General features: G+C 36.9%; 1 protein-coding gene across 3 annotated transcripts in view; it reads right to left on the bottom strand.

Moving 5' to 3' along the window:
* Positions 1-2072: 2072 nt before the first annotated feature.
* The window catches only part of NOD2 (nucleotide binding oligomerization domain containing 2), a 1141123-nt gene continuing 1123770 nt past the window's right edge, over positions 2073-19425 (bottom strand). For all 3 annotated transcript variants that reach the window (XM_044081989.1, XM_044081990.1, XM_044081991.1), the window contains one exon: positions 2073-2375. In XM_044081989.1, the coding sequence (XP_043937924.1) occupies positions 2303-2375 (73 nt within the window). In that variant the 3' untranslated portion in view covers positions 2073-2302. The remainder of the gene's footprint in view (positions 2376-19425) is intronic.

The following is a 19425-nucleotide window of genomic DNA, read 5'->3' as shown; positions in this document are numbered from 1 at the left end:
ACCAACATTCCTGGCTTTGGAGAAAGGAGACCTTCTCTGACTAATGGAGAGGAGAATTTGCAGCTGAAAAATGTATCCTACAGATACTGAAAACCTGTGAATGAACCATTGGGTGAAGAGCGTAACTGATGGTGAGTTCACATTCCTAAAAAAAGTAACTAACCCTGTATAAATGCATACTGTAAAGGGGAAACTGCCGTATAAGGCAATAGTGCAAAAACATAGTACATGGGTCCCTTTCAGAAACCCGAATGCTCACTTACCTGACTTCCAAAATGCAGAGACAAAAAGGCCGATGACTGCACAACACCAACGTCCCAGAACTCCAACTTTCCACTCCAGGTAAGTAACTGCTTGGCCATTCTGTTGAAATTTGCCCCTTACCCCCTCGGTAGTGCAATCTCAGAGTTGGTATATTTAGTTGGGGGGGTGAAGCCCCCCACATGGGTGAGTTTGCTATCCTTCAGTTTTAATTTTTCGTCAGAATGGCCAAGTGGTTACTTACCTGGAGTGGAAAGTCAGTGTTCTGGGATGCTGGTGTTATGCAGTGGTCGGCCTTTTCGTTTCAGTGTTTTGGAATTCGGGTAAGTGAGAGTTCGGGTTTCTGGAATAGACTATATATATATATATATATATATATATGTGTGTGTGTGTGTGTGTGTGTGTGTGTGTGTGTGTGTGTGTGTGTATACGTATGCCCATTTTTAACTCAAGAACTATTGTTAACAAAATTGAACGTTGATAGAAGCAGGTGGATATGTAAGACAACATTAAGAATATATTCCAGAAAGTATAAATAAACCAGAGGGTAAAAAGGTCACAAAGTAAAGCCAAAATGCCAATAACAAATGGAAAGAACTCAGACACACCAGTCTTCACTATGTAGCATCTTAAACCTATTTTGAAGGAGGCCCATGGGATATATGCACATGAACCCTTAAGAGCATTCGCAAACACTAAGGCTTTCTAACACTAACGGTTCCAGGAATGTGTAAAACCTCCTCCTGCTGTTGTGCAGACATAAGATTAGAGATGAGATTTTATCACAGGAACTATTACTGAATAATTATTCACATAGTGGGGTCAATTATCATAGGCTCATCTAGATACCTATAAATAATGATAAATAGCATTTTTCCCAGGTTTGCTGCCACCTCCCCCACATACCTACACACACACACACACACACACACACACACACACACACACACACACACAAAATCACTTCATAAAACTACTAGGTTATCACATGAGGCATATAGATTGTGCTGCAGAACTTCTTTCTGACTACAGAAAAACTTGGACTAAACTGACTAATCCAGGTAACATTTAATCTACTATGCCTCTGAAGTATATTGGTCAGAACTAGACTGACATAAGAAGGTGATCTTTGGAAAAGGCCACTTCAGTTCTAAAATCTGTGCAGCAGCCAGAACACATCACAAATGCAAAATGTCTGCAAGGCATAAAAAAAATGCAGTAGTGATCGCCACTCCAGTGTAAAATTCCTGTCTCTTGAATTTAAAGACCAAGACTGTGGGATCTCAGGGATTTCTCCTTTTCTCAAGGTACAGTAATTTTAGAGGTAGAATTTATAAATAGTAGGGGAATAAAGGACACAGCATCAAATATCAGTGGTGTGAGTGGTGGTAGTAGTGGTGTGGGGCAATTATGTTACTTTTTTTTTTTTTACTTGATTTTCCTGTTTTTAACCTGTCGGAGCTCTTTGGGATCATACTTATGGCTGTTGATCATAAAGGAGTCACAGCTCCATCATGGAGCCAATCACAGTGCTCCAGAACAACACAACTATAAAATGTGGTAGAAAACTGCTGCTTGGAGCCCTTCACATACTGTGTCATAAAGAGACAGACACCCTACTAAAGAAAAATACATGAAATTTCGTAAAGAAATAAAGCTTCTAAGGTGGCTTTGTGGGATATACAAGTGAAGTAAATTCAGAATGCAGTGAAATCACGGCAGACACGTTCAAAAGATTAAGATCCTCTGCATTCTTAATTCTAAATACACACTACAAGACTGCCACATCTTAGGAAAAGACAATATTTTATTGTGGCAATTTGCTGATGGATGTAATCTTTTCATCATTCCAGGCTTTGAACAATTGTTCACAAAATTTTATTAAAAAAATACTCTTTTGTGCAGACTCCATAAAAACATAAAATAAATTAACTGTGAAAGTACAACTTTATAAATAAACATTTATTAATTATAAAAAAATATTCTCCTAAAGCAAGCACAACATAGTACAAGAAACAAATTATAGTCTGCAAACAGGAGGTCAGAACGTAAGTCTTTCATCTGTTTTTTCAAAATTCTGTTGTTCTTCATCTGTAAGTTGATTTCCTCTCAGCCTGAAAGTAAAAGAAAGGAAAATTAATAACCTTGGCAACTGCCTTTCACATTTACCTGCAGTAGCAAAGATGAGCTGTAATCTGTGTACAGTCAACTATGTTTTTAGGTTTGTAATTGTGTGTTGTGACAGTTGCTTTGGAAGTAATACTTTGTTAAAAAAAATGAAATTCAGATATTTCTTGGCCAACAGCATTTACATCCACTGTCCTCACACCTTTATCTCTTAATTATACATTGTTTATAGTCAGTACCTCTGGAGATGGCATATTATCACTATAAGGGATAGCATTTGTGAAAGTACCAGAACAAAGGATGTAAAATGAGTTGATAGTAAGGATGTCTTCAGGAAAAATAACAGGAACATAAATCATCTTGGTGGCATACCTACAGAAGGGAGCATGTATTGCGTGACAGCCATATGCTTCTAAATGAACATTCTTAATATGCTTCTTCATTCCTGTTCGGAGAAAATACAGATCCTGTAAGTGGCCTAAAGTCAAACAGCATCATAGATTTTGTCACTTTCCTACCACTGCAATTAAAAACTGAAGGCCAGTTTTTCTTAACTCATCTTGTCATATATAACAAGATATTTGTTTTTTGATAAATATGTGTGGTCTCTGCTCTTCCTTGGAAACTCAGATAGTCTTTTTTTAAGGAAATTGCTGTCTGTGAACTGTTGAATAGGACCATTTCGGTTTACCCATGACACTTTCATGGAATCCAAACTTACCAGAACTGGCTCAAAAAAAAAAATACAAGCTTATGAAAACTTTAGACCTTCAACACCACCATGTGGTGGATTTCAACCCATATCCCTATTTATATTCTCATTCCAACTACAAGACTGTTCTGTGCCATAGAAGAGGCATAATGTATGATAGTTCTTTTACACCACAAGTATATGTTTTCTTTACTGAAATCTAACAGTAAATTAGTATAGAGTATTTGTTTTTTATGTTAAATGTCTACGGTTCTTTGTGGCAAACCTTCAGTAGGCTGGGATGCCCTGAAAATGTAGAGGTACAAGGACATGAATACAGTTTATATTGCAGTGTTTAATCATTAAATGTGAAACATCCTGTATAAATGTAGTTCACTTTGTCACACACTAATCCACTGACGTATCAGAAAGGTGCCTCCAACATATCTTTTAGCTGACCCTAATTTTTCCTTATATGTTTGACCTGTCTCTCTTAAATCTTTCATTCTCTCTTAAATCATTGAGGACTACAGTCTGTTAATAATGCTATCCATTAAAGTTTCATACTTCTTACTGTTCAAAAAAACGCATGCTGATGCAAAGCATGTTTTATATTCATACTTCTTATTGTTCAAAAAACGCATGCTGATGCAAAGCATGTTTTATATTCATACTTATTGTTCAAACTTCCGCGGTGGTGCAGCGGCAGCGTTGTTGCCTCACAGCAAGAGGTTCTCCCAGTCGATTCTCGGCTGGAGTGCGGGGAGTGCCTTCTGTGTGGAGTCTGCATGTCCTCCCCGTGGTTGGGTGGGTGTTCGAAAGACATGTGTAAATGGGCATGCCTTCGTTGAAGGTTGAACGTCGAGCTGGCACCTAAGCGGTCATGAAAATCTACTGCCAATCATCAGCGGACCAGAGTTCCGTTTTGGCGACCCCTAACCGGGAAAAGCCGAAAGACAACAACGAAGCATGTTTTATATTCATACTTCTTACTGTTCAAAAAATGCATGCTGATGCAAAGCATGTTTTATAATTTTTTAACTGAATTAAAGTAACATCCAAAACTGTCTGTGATTTTGTGCCTCTTTCTCCCCATTACTTTTGGCTTTGTCCAGAATTATTGAGCAAATAAGTTGAGAGGTATTGCATGAAGCAAATATTTACCACTTTGTTTGGATCCTGTTGCAGAAGACCTTTCAGCTATGACAACATCATTCAAGACATTCATATAGATATAGATTGAGACCGACTCTGTTTAGTTTCATGAAAAATGCAGTACTGGGACAAGGAATCATGTTGGGCTGCTATACCAGCATGTATGCCTCAGACGATGAAAGGAATTAAGAGTTGTATACAAAAATGATTAATCAACTGGTAAATGAGGGAAAATATCCTTATAGGCCTTTGGCTTTTACCCAAGAGATCTTAAATAGTATTGTGCTGTAGTAGACGAGCCAGCATATTTTAATTGCATATGTTTTTGCAATATAATGACCATCATTTCTTAGTTAATTGTCATACACGCATGTTGCTACAAATATTTATTCTTTATTAATAATGTATTTTAAGTCATTAGATAAGAATTTTCTGCACTCTGCCAATCAGCACATAAAATTTAGGAAGTCATACTACTGTAGTTCTGTTTACTTAAACTTCAAAAAAGTGATTTTTTTTTTAATTAGTATTCATTTTCTTCATTGCTGTAAAAATATTTTTATTAAGATTTTATTCAAGACAGTGCTGACATGCTTAAAACATTGTCAGGAGCAAAGAAGGCTAAATGCCTTTAATCAGTGCTTGAACTGTCTCAATTCTCATGTCAGTGTCCCGGAAGTGATACGTTACAACCATATTCCTTTTTCCACTGCTACAAATATTTTTTTCAAGGTGGCTTTTGTCCTAGTGCCGCTCACCCATCAAGTCTCCTCCAATTGGATTTTGAGTCCTTTTCCTTCTTCCATGTTGGGGAGTCCTCCATAACCATGAAGGCAATAGCCATCCTAGTGGCCACTATTTAGAACGCCATGAGAGCTGCTTGCATCCTGGCTATGAGAACATTTATGATGCCCTAACTCCCATCCTCCAGGCAGGGGAATGAGTAAACTACATCAGTTCATGGTTACAATGCCTTCTCCACATATATGCATGTTTCTGTATGCCCACTATGAAGGTAGCTACCCATTGGTGGCTTGATTGGCCTACAGTATGTCTTCAGGACAAGCCATTGGCATCCTTGTCCATTCTGCAAGGGGAATGGGGCATTCCACTGCCTAATCTGCCCACATCCCAGGATGGGCCGACCTAGTCAAACCTATCATCTCAATCTGTTACCTAATCTCCATTCAAGGCTTTAACCCTCTGATGTATCTTTTAAGTTTAAATGATCCCATGTAAGCATGTTTTTTTTTTTTTTTTGTAGTTTAAATACAGATTCAAAGATAACTAAATATGAAGTCTAAGCACAGGTCTGCCCTAAATAAGTCAATGTGGTTGAGAAAACTGAAAGTGATTTTAATTCCCCAACCTCGTGCACTGCTTGTGTGATATTATTTCTCTGTTATACTCTAAGAAAGCTCTCATCAGTGATGCATATTGGGGTATTGGGTTCTTCAAGGGCTTACCAACCTGTATTGCTCTGTAAGATTTAATGTACCACCCTCAAAAGTTTTTCTCACTACATTGGACAAGTTAAATACCAAATATTACTAGAACACATTTATTTACAATAAATTTAAAATTGTGGATTTCACACTATCCATGTTACTGAAAGGTGTTCTTGAAATAAAGTCCATTCACAATGTCACTACACATGTTATTTTACAACTGATTGATTAGTTACCTATAAATGATCCTCTGATTTTTATTGCAATCAAGTGAACTTTAAAGACATGCAGGTAGGTGTGTGTGTGTTTTCTGTGAAGGCTGGGCACCAGGCTGGCAACTTGACACTGTAAAAATCTACTGCCAGTCAATAGTGGATGGGAAATCAGCTGTGGCGACCCCTAACCAGGAAAAGCCAAAAGACAGAAAAGATACTGAACAACAAAGTTAATAGTCCTAACCCCCACGGCACACCATATGTGGCAGCAGAGTTTTTCAAATACTTTATTCATTGTTTTCTTTCTCATATCCATCTATGCACCCACTTTCTGTTTATGTTATCCTATTTAGTTGTGCTAGCTTTACTCCAACACCACTGCATTTGATGATTATGAATGCCCTCGCTAGGGCCAAGTACAATCTGAAACAGCACCTCTGGTCTACTGCAACATGTTCAAAAATGAAACAAAGTTTAAGAAGCACTGCTCTTTGGCAAAGGAATTCTGTTATTGATCCAATAATACTAAATCACCAGCTTTATTCTTATTAAGGACATTATTATCTCTTCCAGAGGTTTACAATACATCTTAAGAGTTACTGTCTGAAATGTGCGACGTGATTTAATTTAGGTTTGCCACTGTGAACAAAGCCTTCACGTAAAAAAAAAACTAGTCAAGAAGTCCTTCTACTTAGCACCAGCTGACCACCAAGGTGATATCTTTCACATCCAGAGAAATCATTGCCCCATTATATTCATCATTGATTAGGTCAGTTATTAAATACAATGGCCCCTTTAGGATGCACCTCACTAAACTTATCAAACAACTAGAAAGACCTCAGAGGTTCCTATCTAAGATTCAACACTGGCCTAAAAATGTAAGCTACCAGAAAAGACTGGACACTCCGTCCCTTTATTTAGCCTTCTGACACATTAGAGATCCAGTAATCTAGGATCTTTTGTATCTGCACAAATTGAACACTCCCACAAATATCAGAATAAGGGATCTAAAGCTTCACTGCAAGATAAATAAAACAAGGTGGAGAGAGCGGTTCATTATACAGCACTTCTCTCACCTTCAGAATGGCTCCCACTACAAATTAATCACTATTTTCCTTCAAATGAGAAGTGGATGATTGGATGGGTAATCACAAACTGACCGCAGGCCTTACTGGTCTGGCCTTGCTCAAGATAGGAAGTTTCAGTCTGCGGGTGGGTACTGACAAGGCAAAAATGACCACTAGACTCAATTGCCTTGAATTTCCTATGACCCATTATGAGTTCTAGAGATATCAGGAAAGCTTCTGCTTGCTTTGAAACAGTGCTTGATTTACTCTGCTTTTTTTAACAATGTCTAAAAAGAACCACTGCCATATTATATGGCCTCAGTGAACTTGTGCAGTAGATTTTAAGCTTATCACTTAGCACTTTCCTTAACAATTTTATGGTCATGTTTTATACTAAACCTGTTAATTAGTAACTGGTATGAAAATGTGTATTACATCTGGGAATATTCTTACTCTATTTTTTAAACATCTTTCTTTATTACATCCATCACATTTTAAACTGCAACTTGAATTCAAATACAGAAACGGGAAAACTGTAACAGATCCCATTATTACTGTCACGCAATAAGCATATGGATTTGCTTTTTAACAATTTCTATCCTCTCTAATGTTACATAAATTATTCAATTCCTGCCTTTCATTCAATATCACTCCTTTCTGAAGTTACTCTGCAGATATTGTTCCCCAAAACTTTATTTTTGTAAATTAAATTTGTTCCTCTCTTTTCTAAAGATTCCATTTCTATGTTGTATCTATGTCTACGCAATTAAGATTCTGTATCCCAGCTCAAAAGAATATTTTCCTCAGTTACTACCATTTCTTCCCAAAACTTTTCTAGCAAAGTACTCCAGAGGAAATTTTGAAAATCTGCCAACTCATTAATACCCCTCCAAAAACATATTCCCATTTACCTTTCTCTTTCCATCACAACTCCAGCATGTATTTACCTGAGGGAAAATCCTCTGAAGTCTTCTTAGGGTATAAATATATCTAAGCAAATACATCCATGCAAAGATTCTAAACCTTCTGGACTTTTGTCACATTCTTCAGAGCCCCACATATTTACTTATTTTGTTTCTTTGTAAATTGACTTTCCATTCTCTTTTCCCAATCATTTCTAACTTCCTCTGATTGGTTCTGATAGTTGTAATGGCACCATTTTGTATGCTCTACACATATTCCTTTTTTAGTAGCATCTTGTGTTCTAGAATCAACTAAAACTTTACCAGAGCTGGTCTTTCACTTAGTACTTCCCTACCCCTTTCTCTTGGTTTATACTCTTATCAGTCATTGATAGGAACATTAATCTCTGCTATAGTCAACATCTTCTTAAGTCGTGATCTGCTCTATTACCTTTCCCCTCCCACGTTATTTGCTTCTGATATCTTGGTTCCCTTGCTAATTTAATTCAGTAAATCCCAGCTCCTCTTACCTAGTATTTTGTACCATCACTTGCAGACATTGCTATTAGTAAAAATCATACTTATCCATTTCTGTGCTGGCATAACTCATAGAATATATTATGAATATAATATTCTGCATGGTTATTGCTATTCACCTTAAGGACTTAAATCCAAAATCCTAGCCTCTCCTTTTCTCTCACACTCCTGAGTTTCAACATCATCATTTTCTACTTTGATTTATAAGTTTATGCACGAGTTACTTATAAGCCTTAATTGGATAGCTGTAAAGTACCTCTTCAAATCAGGGTTCTATGTGGAGAATCAACTTATCCTGTTTAAGTTTTGCTGTCTTCTCCTCCCAAATAAATTCCTTCAGCTCTTTAATTATCCACAACTTCTCCTGTGGTTGATAGAATATACCTGACCTGTGTACCACACTAAAGGGGGACTAAACATTTTCACTGCTTGCATATTACTTGTATAATAATATCCATTTCCATAAATATGAGGTTACCATTTCTCAGTATTTGTATCATGTTTTGCTTAGTTGGACTTATATTTTACTATTGTTTATCAATTTTTTTTTCCTTTATATTCTCTACATCTGTTGTTTGCTACGTGAGAACATTTTTCACTTCATCTGGGCCTGCAAATGGTCATTATTGATCAGTGCTCTATGCCAGTAAATGCATTTAAATAAAATAAAAAATAAAATAAAGTGGTCTCACCACATATCCTTATTTGCCATAACACTTTTTTTATTTATACATCTAAATCCTTTTTTTTCTTATTTGTTTTATTTTTCAAATACATTTGAATGAATTCCATAGTATTTATACATAACATCTTAAATAACTATGTACACTATTTACATTAGCCTGACACTATAACAGATCTTAATGTATACAGTTACTTTATAAGTATGTCCAATCCATTATCAGATTGTCTGATCAATTATTGTATAGTGTCATCAATGATAATTCTCCCCGAGGGTTGTTGATAAATGGCTTTGGATAAATTCTTAGTTCTTTAATTTTAATTTCCAATAATGCTGTGGTCTTCAGTAGAAGTAGCAGCTGTAGAAGTCTTCCAAAGTTGGTATTGTGTTTGTATTCCATCTTCTTCTTATACACTTCCTTGAAATTGCAATTTTAGTCCACACTAGATAAATGTTTGACCTGTTCAAATGAGGACCTTCGTTCACATTTAATAATACAAGAGCTTTAGTTAAATAAAATGATTCATTAAATAAAGCTTGTAGAAAGTTATTAATACCATTCCAAAATGGCTTAATTTTAACACAATCAAAGAAAATGTGGTTCCAGTCTGTACTGTGTACTTGCTCACATCTCCAACATATTCCTTTTATGGAAGAACTAATTTTACTGATTCTATCTGGGGTTAAGAATGCTCTGTGCAAGCATTTCCAACTAAAAACTTTCCAGGATTGTGTAAAGGATGTATATTTTATCGATAATAGTACTGTCCTCCTCCCCTACCTTTGGCAGTCCCTTTCCTACCTCTTTGTGGTATTTCTTAGTACCATTATTGGTACTCCTTTCCTTTTTATCCACTTAAAAAAACTCTTCTTCTTTAACCTTGCTGCTGTTGTTTTGGTTGGTTAAATTGTAGTTTAGGACTATAGTGTAATTTCATGGTGTCTGATAAAGTAAAACTAGGATTTAAACAGTGTGATAAATGTGGGCGTAAGATGCCCAACTCAGACAGTCACGACCGGTGTGTTTATTGTTTGGGCGATGACCACATCAATGTATCCTGTGATATTTGTTCCAGCATCAGCAATCGCACATTGGTTGAACGTAAGAACAAGCTAATTCTGAGGGGTATGATGAAAACTCCATTCTCAGAGGCTCTTTCTGGGATGGAGGTCTCAGCAGCTCCTAAGCATACGAAACATAAAGAAAAACAGAGTCACTCTGTTCCGACATCTCCGTCCTCTTCGGAACCGAGTCAACACTAGGCTTCTCCCGCGCTTTCGGTGCAGACTACTTTGGTACCAGGCTCCATGTCTTCTCCCTCGGTGCTGCCCTTAATTCTGACTCCAACCACTGTACTAGCTTTGGCAGCATCCTCGTTGCCGACCTTGGTTTTGACACAGGCTCAGACTACTGTACCTGCATTGGCACCATCCCCGGCCAAGGTGCCAATGTCTCATACAGCACCACTAACACCACTGGTTCCGAAGGTCGAACACCTTCCCAGAACCAGATATTCTCCCACTTATGACCCTTTTTTGGGACACCAGTTTTTTCCATTTCTTGAGAGACCTGAATCTCCTTCAGCAGCTTCCTTGAGATCGACCAGGAGTCTTTCAGAACAAGATGTAGTGAGGGTTGTGGACCAGCTTTTGGCAGCTAGAGGATTACCCACCCCTGCTAGGTCTTCCTTCACTCTTGGAAGAAAAGCTTTCAAGGCATATTCACCTGTATATCCTCCTCCGGCCTCCTCCCAGGTCCAGAGACTTTGGTACCGATGGCCATCGCATTCTGTCTCAGTTCCGACTGTGGAGGCTTCCCTGTCTGCACCGATTACTCTTGGTGCAATGGCTCCATTGGAACTGGTGCACTCTTGGACCAGTGATTGGTCTATCAGCACCGTGGCTCTTACTTCGGTGCCTATTTTTTCGGTGGTGTTGTCTATGGCCACTGCTCCCCCGGCAAATACCGGTCCTCTCAGAGCTCCTCATCCAGGAGGCGGGCTCCTCAGGGCGAAGTGTGACCGCAGTTCTGAGGTTGTCCCTCTCGGTTCCAGGCTGCCATCCATGGGCATGCCTGCTTTCCAGGTGATGGAGAGGGTCCTTGCCTCAACAGGCTCACAGTTGGTACCATTGGCATCATTGGCATCGACACCAGAACCCCCCTCTAGCATGCAGCTGTCCCAACCCCCTACTCTGGGATCCCGAGCATGGGAGCCACAAGACCTTCCCTTGAAGGAAACCCTTTCTCTGGAGTCCTCCTCAGAAGATCCCACTGGGAAATCACCCTGGAAGAAACTGTGCAAGAGGAAGCACCTTGATTCCCCTGAGGAATCCATCACCGAAAGCACCAGTTGCGATGAGGGAGAAGGGTCCCCATGGTCTCCCCCGGAAGACGTCTCATTCAGAGAAATTCTCGAGATCATCAAGCAGAGGGGAGACTGAAAGTCCTCCAATCTTTCGGTGTTCTTGCAGGCCTTCTGTGCTTGGCCATCTACTTCCTGGGTGACCACACCTGCAGATAAGCTTGTTAAACCTTTTTATGCAGCATGCCTGGAAGGCCCCAGACAACATAGAACCTATCCTCTGGAGGACAAATAACATTTTATCCACCCCTGAAGACCAGCCCAATTGGTCCAAGCAGCTGGTAGTTGATTCCATGGTCATGGCGGTGGCCACCAACAAGGAACTGGCAGAAAATAGATCCACTGTCTATCCCCCGAACAGGGAGTCTCGGGCTGTGGACAGACTGCAGAAGTGGGCCTACACTTCAGCGACCTTTGCCATCCAATCACTGAATTATCTGGCACACTTTACTCACCTCCAAAGAGACCTAATCTTAGAAATGTCTGCCTCTTTGGCAGGGGTACTGCCTGATGAGGTGCGAGATATTGTTGCCTCTCTGCTGGCTACCCTGGAATACATCTCGAACTCCTTGATGCTCTTAATCTCTCACACCACCAAGGGGGCAGCTCAAGCAGCCGCATCGTCATAAGACAGCATGTTTGGATGTGTTTGTGTGATTTCACGGACCCCTTTAAATCTTTCTTTGTCAAAGCGCCTGTTGACGAATCTTCCCTTTTTAGTCCCAAAGTAAGAGACACACTATCACGTAGTGAGAAGGACATAAAGACTTTGACTGCTGTGGGCATACATTTTCCCACCCCCCAGAGATCCTATTCCAGGAACAAGAGGGGAGGAAAATTTTGGATCAAGAAGTCCCAAGGATCTTTTTGTGACACTTGTGATGAGCAATCCCCCTGGGGCAGAGGGGGCAACTAATCTGGAAGACGCCCCCTTCAAGGCAGAGGGGGTCCGTGCAACCAGCGCACTAGAGATTCCTTCTCTGGCCGACCCTACCAGTGCTCCTGAACAGTGGCTCAATTGCTTTCCTCTGGAAGTAGTCGGCAGTCAATTTTTCCTACACCTACAGGCCTGGAAACTCATAACAACAGATGCATGGTGCAGAGAATAATATCCATAGGCTATCATATCCCATTCAATCTTACTCCCAGAAGCATAAAATGACTTCCCAATGTCCCACTCAGTCAGAGGGAGGCTGCAGCCTTAGAAATCGAAAAGCTGCTAAGGAAAAAAGTCATCCAACCAGTCCCACCAGACCAGAGAGGATCCGGGTTTTACTTGAGGTTCTTTTTAGTACCAAAAAAGACAGGGGACTGGAGACCTATCCTGGATCTCAGCTTACTAAACAAATTCATAAAACCTCAAAAATTTTGGATGGTCACGGTACATTCCATCCTCCCCTTTCTGGGGAAGGACAATTGGATGTGCTCTATAGACCTCCAGGATGTGTATTATCACATAAAGATGGACAAACGCTCCCGGAGATTTCTTCTCTTCCAACTGGGAGCCAGTCACTATCAGTTCAGGGTACTGCCCTTTGGTCTCTCGACAGCCCCCAAGAGTGTTCACCAAATGTATGGCAGTTGTAGCTCATCTCCGACTACAAGGATTCCAGGTGTTTCCATATTTAAGTGATTGGCTCCTTACCACCACGACCAGAAATCATCTCATTCTCAGTCTCTCTTAACACTCAAGGCCTTGCTCTTCACTTAGGTACCACAATCAACATGGACAAATCACAAATGTCTCCAGCAAGAGCACTGGAATTAATTGGAGCAATTTTCAACACAACGTCCTGTCAAGCTTGCCTTCCTCCTCACATGCTCTCAAACGTAAGAAGCCAGATTCAAGTCCTCCTCCACAGACATCTGTACCAGCATGCCTTGTACTACAGCTATTGGGATCTATGGCAGCAACCATTACCTTAGCCAGTCCTGTTGTGGAATTTTGTATGTTGTTTTTATTACTTGCATAATTAAAACTTTTAGTTCTTTGATACATTGGAGCCAACAAACAAATCCTTTCTGCTCCCAGGAATTAATAATTTCTCTATATATTTTATGTGGAAAGTTCTTTGTGACTATAAATGGTGTTAGACAATCAAACCAGATTTTTAAATCTATATTTTCATTAATAATTTTCCTAAATTAGTCAATGTAATAATTAATCATATGAGTTTTAGTGGGTTTAGTTATGTTATCTTGCATACTAATGCCTATGTGCCATGGCAAATTGTTTTTATCTGTTATTTGAATTTTTTTTTTGTAAATCAAATTTATTTATATTACAGTTAGTAATTCTTTCCAATTTGCAGAGTAATTTGGAATTATCCAATCTGAGATTGTTTCAGATATTGATGCTTTTATATATGTTTCTATATCAGGAAAGTTTAATCCTCTCTGTTTCCATGGTCTGATGTGATATATTAAAGCTATTCTGTCTCTTTTGGGAAACCATAAAAAATTTATTAAGCATGAATTTATTTCTTTAAGTATATTCTTTTCTGGTTGTATTGCCAAGGCTACATATAGGATCTTGGACAGTAAAACAATTTTTATTAACTGTAATCTATCTTCAAATGTTAATATTATTTTGTTCCATTTTTCCACAGAGATTTTAATTGCATTGATGATAGTACTCTAATTTTTTGAGACTAATTCATTATTATCATTGCATAACTCAATTCCAAGATATTTAAGGTAGATTCTTGTTTCCCTATGATGTGATCCCCCTTAGTCTGCAGTTATTTTTTTATTTAAAAATAAAAATTTAGATTTATTGAAATGGAGTCCTGAAGTCATGTGAAATTTCTCAATTAATATATCTAATTCTTCTAATGTCTCTTTTGTATTAGATAATGTTAGTAATATGTCTTCAGCAAATAGCATTACTTTAGAATTGTATTATTCATAAACATCTATTCCTTTGATTTTTATATTGTTACGAATTGAATCTGCCAATATTTCAATAGCCAGAGCAAATAGAATCAGTGACATGGGACATCCTTGTTTAGTGACTTTTGTTATATGTATAGATTCAGAGGTAAAAGGACCTAATTTGATATATGCTAAATTTGTATATGTATTCTTTAAGAGATAAACAAAGGATGCAGGAAATTCAAATAGAATTAGGATTTTGAATAACTAGTCCCAATTTAGGGAATCAAAGGCTTTCTCTATATCTAAACCAATTATGATAGTTTCTTTATTTTCTTTAGTAACATAATCTATAAGAGAAATTATCCTTTTAATATTGTCATTTGTGTGTCTATGATATATAAATCCAGTTTGATCATTATTTATTGTTTTGGATAGTGGTATTTTCATCCTGTTAATATTGTCATAAATATCTTATACTCATTATTTAATAATGATCTAGGTCTATATGAGGTACAGAGGTTTGGGGATTTGTTTTTTCTTAGGATTGGTGTGATTAAGGAATATCTCCAAGAGGGTGGTATTAAAGCTTGTGACTGAATTTCTAATATTGTTTTATGGAAGAGGGATAGTATCTTTGAAGGAAAAAGCTTATATATTTCCATAATTATGCCATCTATACCTGGACCTTTATTATTTTTACCCTCTTTTATTGTATCTGTAATTTCTTTGTAGAATATGGGTGCTTGCAGATCTAGTTTTAATTTTCTGGTATTTTTTATATTAGGACATTTTTCAACTAGATTTATGTGATCAATATGTATATTTTCTTTTTGGAAATGTTCGATATTGTGATTTCTATTGACATCAGGAATGTCACCTATATCCGAGACATTTTTCCCTTTCTTTTCATGGAAGATACTTTTAATGTTATTAGCTTTTGATTGTATTTTGATTCTTGTGGATAAAGTATGTCAATATTTGGGAGAAGTGGCCAAGGTATTAAGTTTTAGTTTTTCTAATGCTAAACTAGTTTTATGTGTTAGAATTTCATTGTATTTTTGTTTAATACTTCTACTTTCTTCATCTCCAAACAATTTTGATTTTTTTCATCTTTTACTGACAAAAGTTTGGATTGTAGATCTAATAATTCAAAATCTCATTCTCTGATTTTTTTATACCAAGTTAGGGTTTTACCATATATGTGAGCTTTTAATGAGTCCCATATAACTGTTTTATTTATTTCTGTGGTGTAATTAACAGTTAAGAAGAACTGTAATTCAGATACACAAGGTTTGAACTCTTTAACTTTAGTTGTATATGCTGGAATTCTGGAATTAAAGATTAATGGTTTGTACACATTTTGAAGTTTTAGTATCAATGAATTGTGGTCTGAAAAGGGGCAGAGAGTGATTGAGAAATTAATGATTTTTAGAATGTAAGTCATGGGCAGCAAATATTTTATCTATTCCAGTTTGGGTACCAAATCTGTGATCTTGATGGGAAAACAACAAAGATTTATCTTCTTTAAATTTGGAAGTATCCACAAGATGAAATGATTCTACCCACTTGTTTAAAGCTTTTGATACAGCAGATGTATGGAGCGGTCTTTTATTTGTAGTTTCAGAAATATCAGATATAAAGTTAAAATCTCCTCCTAATATTAAGTTGCCTTTATAATTATTGGAAATGAAATCCAAGTGTTTTTAACAGTTCCTGTTCCAATGCCTTGGAACAAGTACAGATTGGCTAGGATCCATATATTTAACTATTACTAATGCCATAAGGCCTTCTTTATCTTCATACTTATAAATTATTTCTGGGTTAAACGCATTTCTTTTCCATAAAGTTGCTATCCCTTTTGTCTTTTTCTTATAAGTGGATTGCGCAATATCATACACTCCTTAGGATTCCATTTGTAATTGTCATTTGTTTTGAAATGAGTTTCTTGAAGGAAGACAATTTGTGCTTTTTTCAATTTTAAGTATTTCAGTAGATTTGATCTCTTGCTATGATTGTTGAAGCAGTTGGTATTTAAAGATAATAAAGTTAAATCCATCTTAGGTTATTTAGACTATGTATTTTTTGTTTTATTGTGACTATTGAACATTTTCCTCTGATAACTATAAAGTATATGTTTGAGCTTTTAAAGGACATTATCAGTTTTATACTTTGAGTGTTTACCAATAAAGTAATGTTTTGGTCAGGTATACTAAAAATGTTTTTGTGAAATAAATTTAAATTGATAAATGTTAACAAAACTAAGATCCGCATTAGCCATGGAATGAAAATCATTCCTAATCTGATGGATAAACCTAAGACCAGCAGATTATCGCTCATACCTTGACAATTCAGAACATCTGAGCTCCATAAATTGAATTTATCATATGGAGAATATTTGTAATACGAATAAGCAATATTTATATTATTTTGAACAGATATAGTACTATTGTAGATTAGACAGAATTCTAATACAATGTAAATGTCTACTTATTGCATAAACAATTAATAGTTACATGAAAGATAGATGACAAGCAATTCAATCATAGTAAAGTAGGATGTATCATATATAAAACCTCAGTAAAAGATTATAGCACACAGTTATTTAACATATTCACCCTTGTTGACAAATTCTTTCAAAATGTATTACTTAATATAAATAGATGGTAATAATATTTATACCTAATGTTTATAATACAGTGTATTTTACTGGATATATCAGAAGTTATACTTCATTGTTTGCCAGCATTTAAGTAATCACTTTGCTTGTTGTTAACTTACTTAAAGCATCAAGTTTGTTTTATGTGGACATTGTTGAAAGTTAGTGCATTTTAATTTTCAGTGCATCCCTCTTCCTCCTATTTCCTACACATAATGATTTTCATATCTGTCATTTCTTATTATAAAATGAGTGAAATTATAGGTTAAAGACAACAAATTCACTTGTGATTAATGATTACAAGTTCCCTTTCCATATTAATAAATTGCCAGTTTATGGCATAAACAGAAAGTTTTTAGATTTAAATGACAACATTCTATTTTGTATAATCAGCAAAGGTTAAACTGAGGGATTATTGTCAATTTAATACTATTTGTTAAGAATGTGATTATTACATTCTGTGACATTCCTAGTTCTGGCTTATACTGTTTCCCTTGAACAACTTTGTCAGTCTGATGTCATGTATAAAACATTAGTTACCTTGGTAACAGCTTAAGTATTACATATGGTCAAGATGGGTTACAAAACCACAATTCAAGTTAAAGCAATTACATGACTTGTTATGCATATTTACTTATATAAGAAAATCATCATGCTTCCCCTTGATATTCAATGTAGTGTATGTCATTTATGACAAGTTAAGACAGTAGTGTTATTATACACAAGCCCATGTCATTAAATCATGTCTTTAATATCTAAATTCAGCAGACTGCTTTATATGACGATTATATATTTTATGTCTAGATTTACAAAAATCCTACATTACATAACTGTGTGTTTTTTTTTTTTTTTTTTGGCTGTTGCTTAGTTATTTCAGAGACCTCAAGCTGTAATGCTTATTGTTATTATTAGCTTCTTCCAAGCATGTTTATACAGTCCATAGATTTTAAATTATGAGACCCTTTTAGTTTCTTATTTGTTATAAGTATATTTCCATCCTTACATACATACATATCAGTACTTCACGCACGGGCAACAATACCCATCCAGTTTTACCAGAATACCATTTACTAGTTCATGTGGTGTGTTTCTAGGCTGTTCTTAAAATATCCAAACCAATATTCCATTTTACTAGCCTGTTCCATGCAGTGACCACTCTGCCAATGAACCACTCAACACACCTTCCATTCCCGCAGATATTTCCACGAAGGAAATCTGATGACACTCTAGCACTTCCCGGCAACCCCAAACACCCCTAGAATCAGCTATCCCCATATGTCCAACACGTCCAAGCAAGCTCACCTCCCAGACCACTGCAAAGGGTACTGCACAAGACCAAGTGCTCTTAGTCTTTCACAGAAGCTCAGACTTCCACTCTTATGTAAGTCCTTAATGTTTTTGGACCAAAATACATTTTAAATATAAAATTGTGCTTATTTTTTATTTATTTTTTTTATCGAGAATCAACTTAATGAGCTAAAGGAAGTGTTGGGAGACCATCAATATGTGTACATGTGGTTTAAAACAGCCCTTTTATTATATATATATATATATATATATATATATATATATATATATATATATATATATTTAAAACCAAAAACATTGCCAAGAATCATCTCTGAGGCTCCTCAGAGCTGTTAAGCATTATCATCGCTGTCTCCGTTACCATAGCAACCTGTCAGCGTCTGTTTCTGTTAGTGTGTCTGTGTACTGCATACCAAAGGCTCGCGATGCACTTGAAGCAAAGCTTCACTTCACTGCACCTTCAAGACTAAACTCCCTCCCTTTCAGCAAGGCAGTAGCCAAGAAAAGAACGGAGAGCAAGCAGATAAAAAAAGAAAAACCTCCCAACAAGCCCCCACAACAAGAGATAACACATTCGTCCAGCCTTCCCGCCTCTCACTCAGCAGATGTGTAAACTATTCTCTGCCAAAATATCCCAAATCACAGTTTTATCCACCCCCTTCCCCTGGATCTAGTCTAAAAAACACCAAATGTCTCTTCCTAACACACAAGCATCAGTAAACCTTGATCACAAGCCACAACCCACAGCTTCCCGGAGACAAAAACGGCAACATACAACAGCTGCCAGAAACAGCTGCATCCACACACACCATGTCACACTTAATCAAACAGCACTCGAAGCTATGATACCTGCCATAATTGATATTAACTATGTTTAGACAGAATACTAATGACATTTGTACTAGCTGCCAGACACAGCTGCATCCATGCACACCATATCAGGATTGCTCAAACAGCACTTGTAGCTGTGATACCTGCCATAATTGATATTAACTATATTTAGACAGAATAATGATGGCATTTGTAACAAGACCTTGCTACTATTACTCACCCAGGATATAGATGACATTTCTAAATCATACTTTAACTGAAGAAGGCATTAGTTTCCATGACAGCATTTTCTTTTCAAAACACTC

The sequence above is a fragment of the Protopterus annectens genome, chromosome 8.part1 (genome assembly GCF_019279795.1).
Source record: "Protopterus annectens isolate FY-2018-M chromosome 8.part1, PAN1.0, whole genome shotgun sequence".
NCBI classification, from domain to species: domain Eukaryota; kingdom Metazoa; phylum Chordata; order Ceratodontiformes; family Protopteridae; genus Protopterus; species Protopterus annectens.
The sequence above is the reverse complement of the archived record's forward strand: the minus strand, read 5'-3'. Positions and strand labels throughout refer to the sequence as shown.